The sequence below is a fragment of the Piliocolobus tephrosceles genome, chromosome 5 (assembly GCF_002776525.5).
Source record: "Piliocolobus tephrosceles isolate RC106 chromosome 5, ASM277652v3, whole genome shotgun sequence".
Classification (NCBI taxonomy): domain Eukaryota; kingdom Metazoa; phylum Chordata; class Mammalia; order Primates; family Cercopithecidae; genus Piliocolobus; species Piliocolobus tephrosceles.
This window is the reverse complement of record NC_045438.1, coordinates 33,956,221-33,977,051: the sequence shown is the minus strand read 5'-3', so window position 1 is coordinate 33,977,051 and position 20,831 is coordinate 33,956,221. Positions and strand designations below refer to the sequence as shown.

Sequence of the window (20,831 nt, the reverse complement as noted above, 5' to 3'; positions counted from 1 at the left end):
GCTTCTGCTTTCCTGACTGTCCCCCTCCAGGCGGCCTTCCAGGCGCCTTCAGGCCTGCATCCTGTGGCTCTCCTAGCCCCCGCCCACATCTGTGGTATCAGTACATTTGTGAATGAATCCCCCTTACAGCATCCCCACTCACATGCCGCTGGACCCTGACTGATGCATTCTGGAAGAGATTCCTCCCTATCGTCCATGTGATTGTGAACTATTTAACTTGGTTTGCTTGCTCTTTCTTCTCCATTGTAACGATTCCTGGCTTCTTCACACAAAGTGCATATGGTGTGCAATTATTAGAGGAAAGTGCTTTGAGACTGCTTTTTTTCTTTAAAGTGTAACTGTTGTCCATAGTGACAAGTAAGAGAGAAAACAAAGGTAGGTAAAATAAGGGCACATCTTTATTTTGCTACAAGGCAGTAAGTACACCGTCATATCTCGAAAGTTCAGTGCTGGCCATCTTGCATCAAATGTTCTTAAGGCAGTGACTGGCTATCAACCACAGTTTTCTGTCTCCCCAGTTGCAAACACAGGATCCATGCAACAGTTCTGAGACCATACACTTAGAAACCACAGGGGATGCGGATCAAATGCAGAACTCCCAAATTATAAAACAGTCAGGCTACACTCAAAACAAAACATAGAACATCAACAACACAGATCTCCCAAAAAGAAGTGCAATGCATGCTTTTATAAACCAACAATAACAAAAAAAACCACAATAAAAAATGCAGAGTCTCCCAAACAAGTTTTCAAATGTATTACAAAAGGAAAAAAAAAGTATATATATATAAAATTAAAAAGTCTGAAATACTAGTGCATAGTCAATTACCTAACACCAAGTTTCTTTTCTTTCCGTCCAAGCTCTACTGCCCCTCTGATACTAGCAGCATGTCTACAGGCTAAGACCATAGCAGCAAAAAATGTTTTTCATTTGGCATTTACAAAATTAAATTACTGAATAAAAATATAATTTTTTATAAAACTATTTCTTACAGTAATAATTTTTAAAGCAAGCTAACAGAAAACTCATAAAATGGTTTGGTACAATAAATGTACCTTCAATGTCATTAACCATAAATGAGCATTTACAATCTGGATTAATTGTCTCATGGTATTAAGTCTATACTTATAGTAATGCTTTTACTGATTTTTAAAAATATATGCATATGTTTAGTGATCAAGAAAAGTGAAATACTGGAGTACCTTCTATGTGTAAAATTTCAAAAAACCCATCATAGGAAAAAATACTGATCTGTTGGATCCTTTAAAATACAGATAAATCATTTTATGTTTTTAAAAAAATCTGCATTAAGATATTAACAACTGGCTACAATTCATTACCTAATAATTTAGGTAAGACTGTTATTTATTTTTAAAAATCCTTTTAGTTGGGTGAAATCCAATAAGATTTCATTCAACTAAATGCACCTGGTGCTGCTCTCAACTGTTGTACCACAACAAAAATAGGTTCTTCTCCCATTCATGAAAAGTTTCATGTTGAGGAATGATATATCCCAAGTTAACTTGAAGTGTTCTGAAAACCATAATGCTTTTCTGGAAATGTCTCACATGACCAGCGTCCGGGCTGAGAATGCATTCACGTATTTACGAGCTTGACTGGACGCTGTCATCTGTTCCTCCATCTTTCCACAGGATGCAGGTTCCCAGGTACTGCTACAAGGCTGATGGGGAAAGAGAGGGCAACAGGAACGTCAGACAAGGAAGCTCATTTTATAGTCCCAGCAGGGCCAGCATTGACCAACAGATGGCAAGTGGTTGACACCAGAAAGGCTTTGTCAGATAGAATCTTACCTCCCTGGCCCCCAGAAATCTGGTGTTCTTAAGGGATATGGATGATCAGAAATTATATGTTAAGAGGGAAAATCCATTCCAAGCAGCTTCATAAGATATAATCACATCTTCACATTTTAATGCCTTCTGACTATCAGGCAATTTTACAAAGCTGGAGACAAGAATGAGCATTATTCTCCAGATACCTAAGGTGAGCTATGGCCACCTACTCACTAAGCAAACTGCTGAGTGCCTGAGGCACAGCGCAAGGCAGCTCATGCATGCACTGGAATTGATTAACACCTGCTAAGTGTTGTATATATGTTTTCATCAGTTACTTTAGAAATAGTTATCAGTATAGTTTAATTTTTTTATTTGTCTCAAAGAGTCATGCTCTGCCATACCAGGCTGATCAGTATCGGCATAATCACAGCTCACTGCAGCCTCAGCCTTCTGGGCTCAAGTGATCCTCCTACCTCAGCTTCCCAAGCAGCAGGCACTACAGGCACGTGCCACCAAGCCCCCGCTAATTTTTATATTTTCTGTAGAGGCAGGGTTTCACCATGTTGCCCAGGTTCGTCTTGAACTCCTGGACTCAAGTGATCTGCCCGTCTTGGCCTCCCAAAGTGCTGGGATTACAGACATGAAATCAGAATAGTTTAATTTTTAAAGATATACCAGAAGACACAAGATGGACCTAATATCTAAGGACAGCATCTCCATGTCAGGGACAGTGGCACTTCACATTTCACATGCATTATCTCATTAAAACAGCACAACCACCCCGGGAGGCTGGTTCATTCTCTCTCTAGACAGGCTAGAGAATGGAGACAGAGAACGGAGGTAACTTGCCCAAGGCCACTCTGTAGGTAAGTGGTGAACTGGCTTTGAACTTTGCTATCTCCAGCTCCTGCGGTGCCTCTGTGTTGCCTCAAATGCAAACATGTACTATTTATGCCCCACTTGGTTTCCAAAAGGATGTAAGATGATTACAAAAGAAATACAAGACAACAGAGTTTTAAAATGTGTATAAAGCAGAGTCATAGGGAAACAGATTTGGAAAAAAAAAGCACAGTTGGCTCTCCGCATCTCTGGGTTCCATATCTGTGGGTTCCACATTTGTGGGATCCACATCCATAGATTCAATCAATGGCAGATCAAAAATATTCAGAAAAAAATAATTGCTGTGTATTGAACATGTATAGGTTTTTTCCTTGTCATTATCCCCTAACAATATAACAACTATTTCCACAGCATTTACATTGTATTAGCTATTGTAAGTAATCTAGAGATGATTTAAAGTATACAGGAATTAATGGGCACAATGTACATTATTCTGGTGATAGATACACTCACAGCCTTGACTTTGACCACTATGCAATACATCCATGTAACAAAATTACACTTGTACCCCACGAATTTATACAAATAATAAAAAAAAATTATATGGGAAGATGTGTGTAGATTATATAGAAACACTATGCTATTTTATATCAGGGACTTGAGCATCCACAGACTTTGGTGTCCTTGCAGGTCCTGAAACAAATCCCCCATGGATACTAAGGAACAACTGTAACATGAAGATGGTATGAGATCTGCACACAAAACTCCTGCCATAAAGCACAGTGCCCCAGCTAGATGTAAGCTCCCTCTTGACTCTGATCTCTCTAGCAGTCAATGCAGAGAGGGGAACAGAAACACAAACAGATGTAAGATTTGGTGCCAGTAAGCTCAAAAGGAAGCCCGTGGGTTAGAAAAAGCACTATTCCTGGTATTGCTATCTGGAGGGATTATTTTCCACGGGACAAAAGAATAAGAAAGACCTTAGCTTTTCAGAGCCCACAGTGTCCTCTATGAGACAGAATGGACACACGTGAAACAGGAGGAATAATAACAGGCAGTGTGTTCAGGCTTCTGGTGTTACCCAAGGGAAGAGGGGATGGGACACTGAGGAACTGTCAAGGCAATGCTGTGGGGAAAGGGTGAAAACAGCTAAGATTAGGGGAAAGGTGGAAACACAGCGATGTCATCCAGGGAGCGAGAAAGCAAGAAAGAGGCAGGAAGCTGCAATTTGTACATTGCCAGTGGGAGGGGATGTGTGTGTCTGGGGGGGAGCAGAGAGAGAAAGGGTTAAATGACAACATAAAACAAGCCCTCACTCTATGCCCCCATGCCTCCAAGTGTTATTTATATAACTCCTCTCATTTAATTCTCACACGAAACACCTGTGGCATAGGTACCATTCGCCGCATCCATTTTACAGACTAGGCAGTTTGAAAGGAAGAGAGGATTTAGGCGCCATACTCAAGGTTACCCGGGTAAGAAATGATGGAGCAAGAATGTCACCCACAGGACCACACCCCTATATTCAAGTTCTTATCAGGAACAATAAAAGGAACCTGGGAAATTGTGTGCTCAGGGTACCAGGGCCTTGGAATCCAGGAAAGTGTTGAGATGGGGTGTGAGAGTCACCAGACTTCTTAGCAAAGAAATACAATTCTACTAAAACAAGGTACAGGTTACAGCGGTAGGGTTTCCTTGCCTAGTTGCTGGAACAGTTTCCTGACTTTGGGTTTGCAGTGTAATGCTCTAGCTTTTAAACTTTCCTAGGGCATAAAGCTTGTGCCATCTCCCCACTGATGTCAACAGCACTGTCTATGAATAGAAATGTTCACTCTGAAAACTCAGAGGCTCAATGTATAACTTGAAATACTACATAGCAGGATGGATTATCATAACATTTTCCAGGAACTGAGTATCGCAAAAATGACAAGACAAAGATAACAGACAGGTATTCTGAATTGCCTTCTATTCTGAATTTAATGTTTTCCTAAACAAAATTACCAGGGTAGTTACAGTATTTGAAATAATTCTGAATAAATCATGTTTCTCTAGCCTCAAGCATGCAGGTGAAACACATATCTCTCTGGTGTCTATCTGTCCATACAAATTCCCAAAACATGAAATTGACACAGGAAACCACTTAGAAAACAAAATTTAATGTTATCTTTTCAATTACTGAGCTTGCATTTGCAGTCGCTACAAACAATGTGACATATTATAGCGACTACTTGAAGGTGAATAGTAAAATATGGTGAATATGAAGTACGATGCAGGGCTTACGGCAATGATTAGATGCACGTGGAGCCAAGAACTTGGATCTTAAAGAACAAGTGACAAAACAGGAAGCAGAATGAAATATCTTAATATCATAATATCTTGTATGTAAATTTAAATTTACATAAAGATACACACAGAAAAGAAAAATACTTGAAACGAATGGAAGGAAGGGGAATGAAGGTGAGAATGGAAATGTGAGAACCAAGAAAGAAAAGATTGTTTCTGTTTTGCTCTGGTTAAGAATTTTTCCAAAGTCTTTAAAATGGCCTATTAGAATTTTTTTTTTTTTTCTATTTAGCTGGGCTTCAATCAATATAGAATTTTCTTTTCTATTTTTCTTTTTTTAGACATAGGGCTTCATTCTTTTGCCCAGGCTAGAGTGCAGGGGCATGATCACAGCTCCCTCAAACTCCTGGGCTCAAGCGAGCCTCCCGCCTCAGCCTCCTGAATAGCTGGGACTAGAGGCGTGTGTCACCATGCCCAGCTATATTTTTTTTTAAAAATTTTTTTGTAGAGGGGGTGGGTCTTGCTATGTTGCCTAGGCTGGTCTCAAACTCCTGGCCTCAAGTGATCTTCCTGCCTTGGCCTCTCAAAGTGTTGGGATTAAGGATAAGCCACTACAACAAGCCAGAATTAATTTTCTAAACGTGTAAATTATCTTAAATGTTTTTTTTTTTTTTGAGACGGAGTCTCGCTCTGTCGCCCGGGCTGAAGTGCAGTGGCTGGATCTCAGCTCACTGCAAGCTCCGCCTCCTGGGTTTACACCATTCTCCTGCCTCAGCCTCCCGAGTAGCTGGGACTACAGGCGCCAGCCACCTCGCCCGGCTAGCTTTTTGTATTTTTTTTTTAGTAGAGACGGCGTTTCACCATGTTAGCCAGGATGGTCTCGAACTCCTGACCTCGTGATCCGCCCGTCTCGGCCTCCCAAAGTGCTGGGATTACAGGCTTGAGCCACCGCGCCCGGCCAAATGTTACGTTAAAACAATTTTACGTGTGCTATTACTATGCTTCCTGTTAAAAGTCAAGTTCTGTGTCTTTTTTTGTTTTTGTTTGTGAGAGAGGGTCTTGCTCCTTGCCCGGGATGGCATGATCACAGCTCACTGCAGCCTCCATCTCCAGGGTTAAAGTTGATTCTCCAACCTCAGCCTCCTCAGTAGCTTTGACTACAGGCAGGTGCACACTACACTTAGCTAATTTTTGTATTTTTTGTAGAGACAGGGTCTCACTGTGTTGTACAGGCTGGTCTCAACCTCCTGGACTGAAGTGATCCACCTGTGTTGGCCTCCCAACGTGCTGGGATTACAGGCATGAGCCACTACACCTGGCCTAAAAGTCAAGTTCTGAACCTTTGTAATCTAGTCCTTAGGTTGACTCAGAATTCCCAAAGTCAGTTCAGGAGAATCTAGTACTAAGTATTATCAACTGAATGTATTTTCAACTTGAAATTTGACTGTGTTGCTGTGAGATCCCCTACATGGCTCATCACTTTATTCATATTTAGCTCTTCCTCCAGGACTAGGTATTTAAAAAAGAGATCACTATAAAGAAGGTACCATATATTTGTAATCAGAGTTCTGAGAGACCTTTCCAAATAGTTAGCTTCTCCTAAGTCAAAAGAGAATTTACCAAGAAACAAATAAAAATGAAATATCCAAATTCCAGAAAGCATAGCATTTCTGAGTCATATATTCCATGAAGCTCAGAGCTAGGGCAGCCAAGATGACTTGGAACGCCTGATTCTCCCAGTACAGACAAACACCAGGATGTGGTAGCCACCGTGTATAAGAACCACTGTGTGTAGGAACAAAAAGGCCACCAAGCATGACCGAGGGAGCTCCTTTTCTGCACCAGGAAAGCACAAGACAAGCACATCTTACCACAATAAATGAAACAAACCGGTCAGAGTAGACATATGCCTATGCTGTGAAAGTCAAGGAAGATCAGCAGATTGAGTACTTTGGTACAAAAAAAAAAAAAAAAGAAATGCTCCCTTTCTCCCATCTTACCTGAAGCCTGGGGCCCCATGCCAACTTTTCATGCAGACAGAATTATTTTGACAAAGGAAGCTTAATGTCTTTGTGCTGGAAGAATATTTTTAAATACTGTCATACATAATCTTTGCAAATTCTCCTTGTTCTCTCTCCATAAACTTTAGTTTCATTTACACTAAAGAAATGCTGAGAATTATGGGTTTCTGCATATGAATTCTTGTGAAGTTACTAACCCGTGGTGCTCTTGCAGACATGTCACTCTATCATAATTCATTTCAACATTAATAATCCTACCCACACATCCTCCTCCTGTGGCCGGGGAGTCATCTCGCTTATCCTGTAATGTGCCTTTAATTGCCCCTGGGCAGAAGTGAACTATAAACAGTCTGTCAAAGCTTTAACTGGGATATCCTGTTAAAGCACTTTAAATAAATATTGCCATCCTTTGTAGAAAACAGAAGAAATAAAAAGAAACAAGACCATGTCCACAGGTGGTTTTCTGTCAGAATTAGATGATCTTCACATTTTCATTCAGAACATGAATAGTTTTTTCATCAAGCTGAACAAAAACGGTTCTTATTATTATATTCATACAGCAACTTCACCCAGTATCTGCTGGCTTCAAAAGCCTTGACAAATTATGTGTTTTACAATTTGCTGACCTAATAAGAAACTTGTATAAACTGAAGAAAAAAAAAAAAAAAAGGTAAAACCAAAGCAACTCATCAGATGGTATTATGTTTTGTTTTAAAACAATAAGCAGGTATCAATGGTATCTAAAACAGTAAAAAATAAGAATTTTCTGCTTATTCTATTTCATCTATCTGAAAAAAAAAAATACTTACCCTGGACTAAAATTCTAAAAATGAGAATTCCTTCCCAAAGGGATATCTTTTGAAAAAATGGATCAGTTATAAGAGAGACTATAGAAATCTTTAGTTGTCTCTTGAAAGTCAGGGATAAACTTAAACTGAAATGTTGCTAAGGTAAGGTTAATGGTTACCTAACTTTTCTCGAGAGTAAATGCTTCCTTAAGTTGGCACAAATCAATTAAATGCCTCCAACTTCAGCACTGCTGATTTTCTACAGAAAATAATCTTAAAAGTTAGGGAATTAAAAGTCGAGATGGTGACTAGAAGTTGCCTCATCCACCAACGCCTCCACTTCCCAAGCCTAAATTAACAATTGCAAATGTGGATGGATGTGGATGGACCTTTCCCAAATTTGGAGTTCATCCCAGATGTCTCTAGAGGTCTCTTCACCTTAAATGTTGATAGACTTTCTAAGTTTATATCATATAGCCTAGGGTGGCACAACTGTTTGCAATATTCTTTTCCTTAGTCACATATGAGTTCCAGACTATTAAAGATTAAGACCAGAGCCAAATTGCTCTAAAGCAATTCTCTCTTTGCTGGACTGCCCAAGGAAGATTTTATCTCAATGTTTATTCTCTCTAAGTGTCACCAAACAAAACAAATGAAAAATCCACATCTCAAAATGTCTGGGGCAGGTCATTCTGACTCTGAGCTCAACATAGCTTCTCCCTTCACTTAGCCCTTCTCAGTTCAACCCAAAAGCTGTACACAGAAAAGCTGCTTAATTTATAACATTTTTTGAAAGCAGGTCACTGAATTACTACTGACAGCTATGTGAATTTCTGCCAGGGTAAGTGGAAAAAAGTGACCAAAAGGGAGAACCAAATGAGTGTGCAGGCATCCAGGGGAGCGGGTCAGCACAGCGCACTAAATGAAAAAGGCTCAGAAAGGTCTCTGTCGTGTGCAGACGGTTTCCATGTCTGCTTAAATGCCAACATGAGCAGCAGAAAAATAGAGAAAACCAGTAAATCAGTTGCTTCATCTCCATCATACCGTGAGGTCTGACTACCTTTATTTCAAGGAATCAGTTGAATCAGCTCTCTCTTTTGCTGACCCACTGACACAGTTCTGTAGGAGCGGGACAGGGAATAGCATGCCAGAGGAAATAATATACCACAATGAAAAAAACAAAACAACAAAAAAAAAAACCAAAAAACCACCCTGGCCTTTGATGAGGACTTCTTGCCTGCATTTCAAGGACAGGGACTATGTGGAGCCTCTGCCTAATATACCACCGGTGTACAGTGGCAAGTGTGCCGCCATCTTGAAAGCAATATTATATCCATTTGATCTTCACAGTAACCTGTGTGATGAGTGAAGGATATTCCATGGTCCCGAACTTCATAGTTTGCTTAATTTTGTTCACTTGATGAATTAAAGTCATGCCATTTGAAAATGGTAGAGTCTAGCCTGGAACCCAGGTTCTGTTGCCCCCATATGCTTGTTTATTATACTGCTTATCAATGCCTATAAGGCAAAAAGGATTTGCCTTATTTTTTGAAAAATATAAAAGTTCATAAACAACATAAAGATAGGAGCACTCTAAAACACACTGAACCGAAAGCTAAGGAGAGTATTAACTGCTAGCAATATTTTAAAATTCTTTGATGCTGTGCAAATGTGTTTAAATAATAATGGCTGGAGAAATTTCTTTAACTTAAATTTCTTGTTTTAAAAAAGTCAGGCCACGGGCAAGCCAAGTCAGGAAATTAAAATTTAAGGCTGTCATTCTGTGGTTACGAAAAAGAGGAAAGTGAGTGAGTAGAAAGCCTATGAACACATCTTCTACCCTTGGGTTTTAAATAGGAATAAAAGGAAATTATAATTTAAGAGAAAAATACAGAAGTTCAGAAGGCTTATAACTTAAAGTACAGTTTTTGATCTACCAATAAAAATGTCTACCTTAAGAAAAGTTGATTAGCATAATGTGCTTATTTCAAAACATAAAGGAAATGGGAAGCATGCTGAGGAAAGCAGGCAACTCTTTTCTCCTTGCTGAGGAGGGAGCTGTGCATCTGCCTCGGTCTCTCTCCGGTAACTACTGAATGGCGGAATCCAGCAGCATTCCACAGTGCCTTTCCTGCCACAAATGCACGCTTTCTAGCCTGAATGTTTTCACTACTTACTCATTTGTGACCATTTCATAAGCTTCTATACTCTATCCTCCACCCCACACAATGTGGAGAAAAGGCTGAATACTGACAATGATACGACATGAAAATCTCATATATTCTGAGCCACATGAAAGACACAAATATGAAAAACATCTCAGAACATTTTTATTGTAAGAATATCCTGTTTGCTTTTACTATTTAAAATTAAAACAACTGTGAAAAAAAAAAGAAACACAACGATTATAAGATTATGCAGCTGTTGCAAATTCCTTTTGGAAAAAGACTAAGTAATTAAAAAAAACAAACATACCATGATTGTACATAATGGCTTATAAAAGCCTCTATTTAAGCACTGTAGATTATAGATTAGGGGATACGTGGAGAGTTCCGGATTATTAAAATTCACTGAATCTTGGCTGGGTGTGGTGGCTCACACTTGTAATCCCAGTACTTTGGGAATCTGAGACAGGCAGATCACCTGAGATTGGGAGTTTGAGCCCAGCCTGGCCAACATGGTGAAACCATGTCTCTACTAAAAATACAAAAATTAGCCGAGTGTGGTGGCGGGCGCCTGTAATCCCAGCTACTTGGGAGACTGAGGCAGGAGAATCACTTGGACCCAGGAGGTGGTGGCTGCAGTAAGCTGAGATTGTACCACTGCACTGCAGCCTGGGTGACAGAGTGAGACTCTGTCTCAAAAAAAAAAAAAAAAAAAATTTGTATCTCAATGGCAACCCATATAACAATGGGCAGACTTAGCACCCTGATTTTGGTGTCTATGTACCATTTCTCACTAAGACGATTCAGAGCACCATGGGGAAATGGCTGATTCCAGTAAGAGAGTAAGGAAATATGGCTATTAAATTAAAGCAACTTAAATTCATTCAAACTGAAAATTCTGTTCCTCAGCAGCACTTGCCATATTTCAAGTGCTCAAAAGCCACTGGCTATCATAGTGGACAGCAGCATATTAGGAATTTCCTTCACATCACTGTAGAAGTTCTATTAGACAGCACTGGACTAGAGAGTAAAAGAGATTTAAGAGGCTTAACCAAATGCAATGTGTGAAATTGTTTCCATTTTGATTCTTTTTTGGATTAATGGGAAATTTAAATATACCAGAGAATGAGAAGATTAAAAAATTATTGTTAAATATGTAATGATGGTATTAGGTTATATATAAAAATGTCTATGTTTAGAGACCATCTGGAAGTACATGAGAATAAAATGTTATATTAGTTGGAATTTACTTTAAAATACTTCAGGCAGCACAGGGTGGCTCCTGCCTATAATCCCAGCACTTTGGGAGGTCAAGGCAGAAGTATTGCTTGAGCCCAGGAGTTTGAGGCCAGGCTGGGCAACACAGGGAGACCCCATCTCTACAAAAAAACAAAACAAAACAAAACAAAAAACTAGCTGGACATGGTGGCATGTGTCTATATTCCTAGCTACTCAGGAGGCTGAGGTAGGAGGATTGCTTGAGTCCTAGAGGTAGACTGTAGCAAGCCATGATCTTGCCACTGCACTCCAGCCTGGGTGATAGAGCAAGGCCTTGTCTCAAAAAAAAAAAAAAAAAAAAAAAAAAAACTGGCCGGGTGCAGTGCCTCACATCTGTAATCCCAGCACTTTGGCAGGCCCAGGCGGGCAGATCATGAGGTCAGGAGATCGAGACCATCCTGGCTAACACAGTGAAACCCTGTCTCTACTAAAAATACCAAAAATTAGCCGGGCATGGTGACACGCGCCTTTAGTCACAGCTACTTGGGAGGCTGAGGCAGAAGAATCGCTTGAACCTGAGAGGTGGAGGTTGCAGCGAGCCGAGATCGTGCCACTGCACTCCAGCCTGGGAGACAGTACAAGACACTGTTTAAAAAAAAAAAAAAATTAAAATTTAAAAACAAAATTAAAACTTCATAAAAAAAGAGATGAAGTAGGCCCAGCGTGGTGGCTCGCACCTATTATCCCAGCACTTTGGGAGGCTGAGGCAGGTGGATCACTTGAGGTCAGCAGTTCGAGACCAGCCTAGCCAACATGGTGAAACCCCACCTCTACCAAAAACACAAAAATTAGCTGGGCATGGTGGTGGACATCTGTAGTCCCAGCTACTCAGGGGACTGAGGCAGGAGAATCACTTGAACCCAGGAGGTAGAAGTTGCAGTGAGCTGAGATCACGTCACTGCACCCCAGCCTGGACGACAGAGTGAGATTCTATCTCAAGAAAAAAAAAAGAGATGAGGTAAATACGGCAAAATGATAACAAGTGTTAACTCTAGAACATAGTATATTTTCCATACTTCTATATGTGTATAAAATTTATAATAAAATGTCAAACACATAGCTTCTTGGCATTTCTAATTTTAAAACAGCAAATGTAATTTATACATATTTACAAATAAGCATGTGCATTTATATGTATGTTAGAAGCAAAACCGTAATAGCCCAGTATATGGGTCTCAATTGCTTTTGTAAAATGTTATTGCCATAATCAAGCCGGGGTGATTAAAACTGAAATGATAAAACACAAAATTGCGCAGTTCCTGTGTTCTTCAATAAACTGTTCTTGCACCTAAGTTATTTAGACAATTTAGAGGGATAGACGATCAACTGCATTACACCAGTTGCAAATATTTTACATTTTAGAAGTATTCAAATTTTAAAATATTTTGAAACTCCTATTTTGCTGTTTTAATAAAACCATTATGACGAAAATGTCTAGATGGTTTGCCTAAAATCCCACTTAATATTTGATTTATTGTAACTACAAATTACAAAAATTAGAGATTATATAAAGTACTCTTAAGTAAAATATATATCATTTAATAAATGTGCAATATGTTCAATAATACCATGTGTGAGAAATACGCCTAATTCGGTCAAATTGTATTATCAATAGAACTGTATGAAATAGTACTGTGTTTTAAACAAATAAAATTAACAAATTGCATCAAAACATCCATAGAAATATTACTTAGTCAGGATTATATGAAATATAGGCCATATATGTTTAAATATTTAGAGTCACTTGATGCATTTCCCAATACTTATCACAATAGTCTGAAACATTTTAGAAATCACATATTTCTGTGGTATCAGAAGCTAGAATTCCATGACATAAAATGAAGGAGATACTTGGTGTATATAGCATTCACTCACTTAGTGAAGATTTATTTTCTTCTCCCAACTGGCAAGTATGCAGAGCAACATTCAGTAAGTATTTCTTAAAATTTTTTTTCTTTTTTTTTTTTGAGATAGAGTCTCACTCTATTGCCTAGGCTGAAAAGAAATGGCGTGATCTGGGCTTACTGCAACTTTCACCTCCCGGGTTCAAGCAATTCTTCTGCTGCAGCCTCCTGAGTAGCTGGAATTACAGGTGCGCACCACCATGCCTGGCTATTTTTTTGTATTTTTAGTAAAGACAAGGTTTCACCATGTTGGCCAGGCTGGTCTCGAACTCCTGACCTTGTAATCCACCCGCCTCAGCCTCTTCAAAGTGCTGGGATTACAGGCGTGAGCCATCACGGCCGGCCTTAAAAAATTTTTTTTAGAGACAAGGTCTTGCTCTTGTCTCCCAGGTTAGAGTGCAGGGGTATAATCACAGCTCACCGTAACCTCGAACTCCTGGGCTTAAGGGATCCTCCTGCCCTAGCCTCCCAAGTAGCTAGGATTGCAGGTGTGCACTACACCCAGCTAATTATTTTTTAATGGAAACTGAGTCTAGCTATGTTGCGCAGGCTGGTGTCAAACTCCTGGTCTCAAGCTATCTATCTTCCAGTCTCGGCTTCCCAAAGTGTTGTGATTACAGGCGTGAGCTACTGAACCTGGCTTTATAGCAGATTATTAAAATATATCTGGTCAGTGTAAACCAGTGAACTATACAGTTTAGACAGGAGTATTGACTGTAAAATTAACTTTCAAGTCTCAATTATTCAGTTTGGTAGAATTGACAAATATTACCTTCACCATACACAACAATCTCAGTGTACAGATGTTACAATCCATAAAGTGCCAGTATGACTCACTGATAGACAGGAGAATACAGATTAATAAAATAGAGCTACAACTTAATTTTGAGTTTCAGAGATAACCAATATTTCTATTAAATAAAATACAAATATACTGATAAAGTTCAATACTGAACTATGGGTTTTCAACTTATGTAATGGTAACTGTCCCCAAGTATATTTATGTGTTTGCTTTTTGAAATTTAGAACAGACTTTTCCTGTACTACTATAAATACAACTTGGCCCCAGGCTAGGTTAGAAAATATACATAAAACTTAATCTAACTGAATTAAAACATTAATAGCACTAATAGCAGTAGTTGAATTCTGTTCTCTAGAAATCAAGGGCCAAGTAACTTAGACGGGAAGGAAAAAAAAAAAAAAAGCAAAAGCTTTCCTTCTGGACCTAAGAACAGCTCTCAGGAAAAGTTTGAAATGGCTGCCCTTTGCCTTGGAATCTTTGTAATTCCCTTTCTGGGTTCCTCTTATTTCTGGGTGGAGTTCATTTTCTCCCTCATCTCCCAATTCTTTGTGGTATTTTTTTGAGATGGAGTCTCATTCTGTCACCCAGGCTGGAGTGCACTGGCACGATCTCGGCTCACTGCAGCCTTTGCCTCGTGGGTTCAAGCGATCCTCCTGCCTCGGCCTCCTGAGTAGCTGAGATTAGTAGAGATGGAGTTGCACCGTGTTGGCCAGGCTGGTCTCGAACTCCTGACCTCAAGTTATCCACCTGCCTTGGCCTCCCAAAGTGCTGGGATTACAGGCATGAGCCACTGCGTCCAGCCTCTTTGTGATATTCTGAGTCTTCTCCACACGGGGCCGACTCTAGACTCACTGACATAGGAACTTGTCCAGATTCCCCATAAATACTGACTCCCTGTCTCACACTCCAGTCCACAGCCATTTTACCAAAACAATTGCTGTCAGAGAAAGGCCAGGAAGGAATCAATCTGATTTAATTAAACAAAATGTGCTTGCAACCCTTATTTCAAAATAATACTAAGCATTGGCCAGGTGTGGTGGCTCACACCTGTAATCCCAGCACTGTAGGAGGCTGAAGCGGGCAGATCACTTGAAACCAGGAATTCGAGACCTGCTGGCCAACATGGCAAAACTCCATCTTTACCCAAAAATACAAAAAAAATAGCTGGGTGCCAGTGGCTCACACCTGTAATTCCAGCTACTTGGGAGGCTGAGGCACGAGAATCACTTGAATCTGGGAGGTGGAGATTGCAGTGAGCCGAGATCACCCCACTACACTCCAGCCTGGGCCACGGGGTAAGACCCTGTCTCAAAAAACAAAACAACAACAACAAAACCCGGAAAACTAAGCATCGCAAATACTTAAAGAGGGCAAGTTTTAAGATTCTCACAATTTGGAATGAGAAACTATCACAAGGATGGGAAACCCCTTTAAGGGAATGGGCAGACTCTCAAAGGTTGCTATCCTATGATCCTGCCATTTAACTTACAGCAAGAAATATGACTTTCAACTTCTGAATCCAGGCTCTTCAGTTTCTCTAGGGTTATGAAGTTTCCCTCTGCATGGCACAGGGGGATGGAGGAGAGAGGGCTCTGCAGGTGGCTGGGTATTGGGCTATTTAATGTTAGAAACTGCTTTAAATAATTTAGGGAAGCAAAATTTGCATTCTTATTTACATCTGGCTCAGGATTAACTTGGAATTTGTTGTATTTCATCAACACACACCCACTTTAGGGTTACAAGGGAAATCTCTTTTGATATTAAAACCTCACAGCAGATGGTCAACTTCAGATTGGCCTCACAACATTGACAGTTGACTTTCTTATTCTGACAGTCAAATACATCGCAATTATTTTCTGTCTGACTAATTTCAGACTTCATTTAAAATTGGAACAGTCTCTGAGCTTTGGTTGCCTAGGAATACAGCATAAAAAATAAAAAATTTGGAACATAAAGTAAACTATATCGATATATTTTTATAAAACATTTGAGGGCAGAAGATAATGACACGTGTAATATATGATCTTAGTCTTAGTCACAATAGGAAATGTTTCATTTCATCATGCTTTGGGAAATCTGCACTCAAAAATTTCTAGCATGTCTCATATGAGTAGCAAAAAGGAATTATTGGATTTTTCTAGACATCAAGAAATAGTATACAAGCATTACTCCTCTATGTTAAAATGTTGAAAACAAAAAACAGACCACCAGCACTACCACAACCACCACCACCACCACCACCGCCATCAAAGATGACAGTTTTTCAGCGAATGAATTTTAAAATACCAATGTTGGAATAGTAATTACCTGCAAGGGGCTCGCCAGGGACCTGTTTTTAGGTACTGTAAATGCTTTGAGAACATTGTCTTCATCTTCTGATGCTGGTGCCATTAAAATGGAGCTTGTAAGAATATTCTAAAGGGAAGAGAATAATTTGAAATTTAAATGAGGTTGGATAATATGAGAGCCAACATTTCTCTAACACTGTGGAGAGTAGATTACTATGAGATGATACACATTAGCATAAAACAACGCAGTTATCTGCCAGAAATTCTCCTCACTACGAGCTAAAAGGAGAACTCAACTATGTCTGAACCTTAATCCCATTGTGGCAAACATCAGCACAACACAAAGCTCCTTTGGGATCCCAGAATTCTAGGCATGTGTTAGGCACTCAAAACACATCTGCTGAATGAATTAATAAATACATGCCTTTCAAAACAGAAGATTAACTAAGTTCTGGGGAGAGAACACTTTATTTCATATACTGGTACAGAACTATCAATACTTTAGAGCTATAAATTATTGGTAAAAAATGGTGAAAAGTAGAGAATTTAGAACAAGACCTGAGTTCCAACCCAGTACCATCCCTTATTAGTATATAATCTTGAGCGAATGACTAAGCCTCTTTGTGCCTCTGTTTTCCAGTTGACATAATAGAAATGATAGTAATTCCCACCTGGCCGGGCGCAGTGGCTAAGGCCTATAATCCCAGCACTTTGGGAGGCTGAGGCGGGTGGATCACCTGAGGTCGGGAGTTTGAGACCAGCCTGACCAACATGGAGAAACCCTATCTCTACTAAAAATTCAAAATTAGCCGGGTGTGGTGGTGCATGCCTGTAATCCCAGCTACTCGGGAGACCGAGGCAGGAGAATCGCTTGAACCTGGGAGGCAGAGGTTGTGGTGAGCCAAGATCGCGACGTTGCACTCCAGCCTGGGCAACAAGAACGAAACTCCATCTCAAAAAAATAAAAATTAATAAAAATAATACCAACCTTACAGGATAATTGTGAGAATTATTTGAATTAATTCATTGAAAGCCCCTAGAATAGTACTTACCACTTAGTACCTACTAAATAAATCTCAGCAGTTGTTATTAGCTCTGATTTTCCTTAAGACATAAGGACAACCATTCACAAATTATAAACTTTAAAAATGGTGGTAGTAACCCAAAGCAATTGGGTACAATACTGGGCATCTGCTATAGACACTGGTTGATACCGTATGAGATGCTACACAAACCAAACAAGAGACAACTTAACAAGAAGACAATATTATTTAGAAGACAAATAAAGGAAAATATAAAAATTAACATAGTTTTTATATCCATGTAGCAGATTTTTTTAAATGGCAAAGGCACTCAAATCATAAGACAACAAATAATGAAAAAGTCTGCAATGTTGCTAATACATGAAAAAACTCAACTGTATACTCTACATTAATAATCATTTTTTAAAAACCATGCACAGGAGAATATTTAGAAATAAGATGCCTTAAAGAGGCAGTGCTGAAACCGCAGCAGCCCCACATGCCACACACAGGACTGTGTGAGGCGCCAGCGTCATATAACAACTTGGGGGCCGGTGCACACATACTTACAGGTGCATCTGCCACAGGCGAGGTCTGCGTGAACAGCTGGGTATTCAGACTGTCCCCTTCCCAGTGGTGTGAGCAGAAGAAGTTTCCTGATTTATCAGTTGGAGATTCCACCTAAAAGCATATAGAAAGTGCTTTGTTGTTTCTAGAACTTCCTATGAAACATGTACAGTCAGGAGTGTATTTCTGGCCAGTCCCTCAAATACTTACATAAAACTATGTTGCTAACTTACACTGTCAACTCATTTTGCTCTATCTTCTGGATTCAACAAAGAACCACTGATGGCAAATTTAAAATGTGACTAGCTCCAAATTTACTGCCCATAAAGCTCCTATGTTTTCAACCAACGTTCTGATTCTAGGCGTTTATTCTATTATAAATATATTTTAATGATATACCTAGTAGTGTTGTATCTGTCAAGGATTTTATTTTGGTGACATAAAGGGTCTTTTGGTGACAAAAGACTGGTTTTTAATCACACTTCTGGTAAAACTCTGCATTACTGAATAAGCAAATCAGATTTTTAACCATGAAAAAATATCAAATACTTATCTTTACATGAAACTAAATTCAAGAAGCACTGTATCTAACCTGCTGGAAAACAGCTGTGGCCAAGAAGCTAAAACTTTGATCCTTGCAGGTTAGAGTCCCTTTTTTTTAATACAATGAATTAAAGATACTATTTTAATTTAAATTCCAATTCTTCACATCTAAAAATGAAATATCAACTTTCTATAATCAGTAATGTTTGAAAGTACATTAAAAAGCTGTTTCCCTCCCTTTTCTCGATCCTCTCTAGCATGTTTTCTGTCCAAACATGAAGTACATAGAGGTGGCTGCTTCCCAAAGGAAAGGTCAATGGTGCCCACAGTCTGGCAGTACCTTTTCACTGCACCTTGTATGAAAATCTTGCATGGAAAGTGGTGGTGTTGCACAGTGCCAATGGCAGACACATCAAGCTGCACACAAGGAACAAAGTGGGCAGGATTCTCAGCTTGTTGCTTCCAAAGGATTTCGTGTTTACCTCTTGTTTGATTTTCTTCAGTAAGGGTGGTCCATTTTCTTGAAACTCAGCAACAATTCCAGATTCATCAGATTCCTGTTTGATCACATCCTGCAGGTCTTCTACTAGATGAGAGGGTGTCTGAGGCTAAAGGGAAGAGTGGGAATTTTTGCATCAGAGAGAACTTCTGACGGGACTAATAAATCAACTAAACCCAAGAACTTTTCTAGAACTTACTAGCATCTTCAGGGGACCATATTTAATTTCTTGAGCTGCAAGCGCGTGTTTGAATGGTGTAGGAGTTCTTGGAGAGCTTTCTAAGATTGACCTTTTGATAGCTGGGGTTCTAAAACTTTAAAAAGAAAAGAATCATGGCTCAATATAAAACAATACATGTCCCTACATGGCTTTACCTGTTACATTTAATATTTTTCCACTGAATACAACAAACTCTGTTATGGATTTGGAATTGGGTATGCTGATTAATCATATTATTCGTTAAGAAAAAGAGAATATGCATATCACATATTTTCAAATATTTCAAAATATTATACCTCAAAGAATAAAAGCATTAAATGATTTTCCATCTTTCCTTAATGGCTCTGAAGACACATATAGTGCCTATGATCTGTATAAGACTATGAGCATCAAGAAGACCTGATGTCATTTGCAAATCAGTTTTCCCTATTCATGAAAACAGAGCCCATACTACAAAACATGTTAACCTTTCAAAATTTACTTTTTGTACTTCGAAATAAGAGTGCATTTCTTTCCAAGGTTTCTGATAATTCACACTTTCTCTACCATTTTTCTGAATTGATTAAGGCTTTATTGAATAAAAATGACTGCTTACTCATCCCTTGGCTTCTAATCATATAATATTCCTGGGGATGTCAGAAGAGGTCCTATCTACACATAAATTCAAAAAGAAAAAATAAGATTAAAAAATACAAACTAAAAATAAATAAATAATAAACAAAATTAAATAAAAATACAAACTAGGTAAGAAATCATACTCATTCTTATTCTGAAACTTATAATTAGAGAGGAAAGGAGGTTGAAAATCTGGCTTTCATAAGAAGGCCTTATGGAGGAACAAACAAACTGGATAAGTTTTATGAAAACTACTTGTGCATAGATAGGAAATGTTGGAGTAAGTTACAAAGGTAATTTAGTTTATCTTCCCATCTACCAGTAGGTAGTTGAAATATGCCCAGGACAGATATATTCAATGTGAGAACAGACATGATTATATATAAGTGGCCAGTAAAATTATGCACATACAAGTGGATCAGACATCTGGGGACTATATTCCATTAATTAAATATAAGTAAATAAGATAAATAATTTTATTTCCTGAACCAAAGACTTACACAGTATTTTCCTTTTGAGTTTTCACAGTCTGGTCTCTATGAAATGGTGTTGTAACAGTCAATTTGTGACCAATGAGAGGGGTGGAAGTTAAAGAAGGCATTTCCAAGTCTGAGTTTTCATGGTTACTGGAAGTGTTTAAGAACTAAACATGGAGAAAAAGAAAAAAATTACTTAGATTAGATGGCAATTCTTTAAATTTAAAAATCACAATTTAAAAATCACACCTAGATAACAAGAATGTTTTACTGACCCACTATATTAAGTAATAAAGATGCTAACAAGCATGTCATGTTGACTAGGGTACTGTTTTATTTCAACTGAGCACCCAAGATTTGGGTGTGGTTTCCAAGAAATAAAATTTAGGGTCAATGCTGAAAAACTTGCAAAACTGTGAGAAAATATTCTCAATAAATGACACTTATCATTAAAGATAATGAGATGTGTTCTTTCTTAACATTTAAAAGGCTATAGTGATTTTGGGGAAAATAATAGTTAATAATTAATAGTTTCCTTTCATACTTTGTTTTTTCTCTTTAATAATATATGAACCAAAATTAGTATTACAAAAGGTTTACATTATGTGGAAAAATTCTTGAATAATAAAACTGTGTCTCTCAGAACACTAAAGTTCTGGGAAAAAACTAGGTGTTCCATAAAGAATTCCAAGGTAAAATAAATTTGGGGAACACAACATATTGTAA

At 38.7% G+C, this 20,831-nt stretch overlaps 1 protein-coding gene across 3 annotated transcripts in view; it reads right to left on the bottom strand.

The window, feature by feature from the left end:
- Positions 1 to 376: 376 nt before the first annotated feature.
- MYB (MYB proto-oncogene, transcription factor) overlaps positions 377 to 20,831 on the bottom strand; it is a 37,815-nt gene continuing 17,360 nt past the window's right edge. For 2 of the 3 annotated variants that reach the window (XM_023230705.1, XM_023230703.1), the window contains 6 exons: positions 20,130 to 20,272; positions 18,994 to 19,108; positions 18,778 to 18,903; positions 17,756 to 17,866; positions 16,183 to 16,290; positions 377 to 1,682 (listed from right to left, as the gene is read on the bottom strand). In XM_023230705.1, the coding sequence (XP_023086473.1) occupies positions 1,566 to 1,682; positions 16,183 to 16,290; positions 17,756 to 17,866; positions 18,778 to 18,903; positions 18,994 to 19,108; positions 20,130 to 20,272 (720 nt within the window). In that variant the 3' untranslated portion in view covers positions 377 to 1,565. Of the gene's footprint in view, positions 1,683 to 16,182; positions 16,291 to 17,755; positions 17,867 to 18,635; positions 18,904 to 18,993; positions 19,109 to 20,129; positions 20,273 to 20,831 lie in introns of all 3 variants that reach the window. The other variant, XR_002735374.2, reaches the window with a different exon arrangement.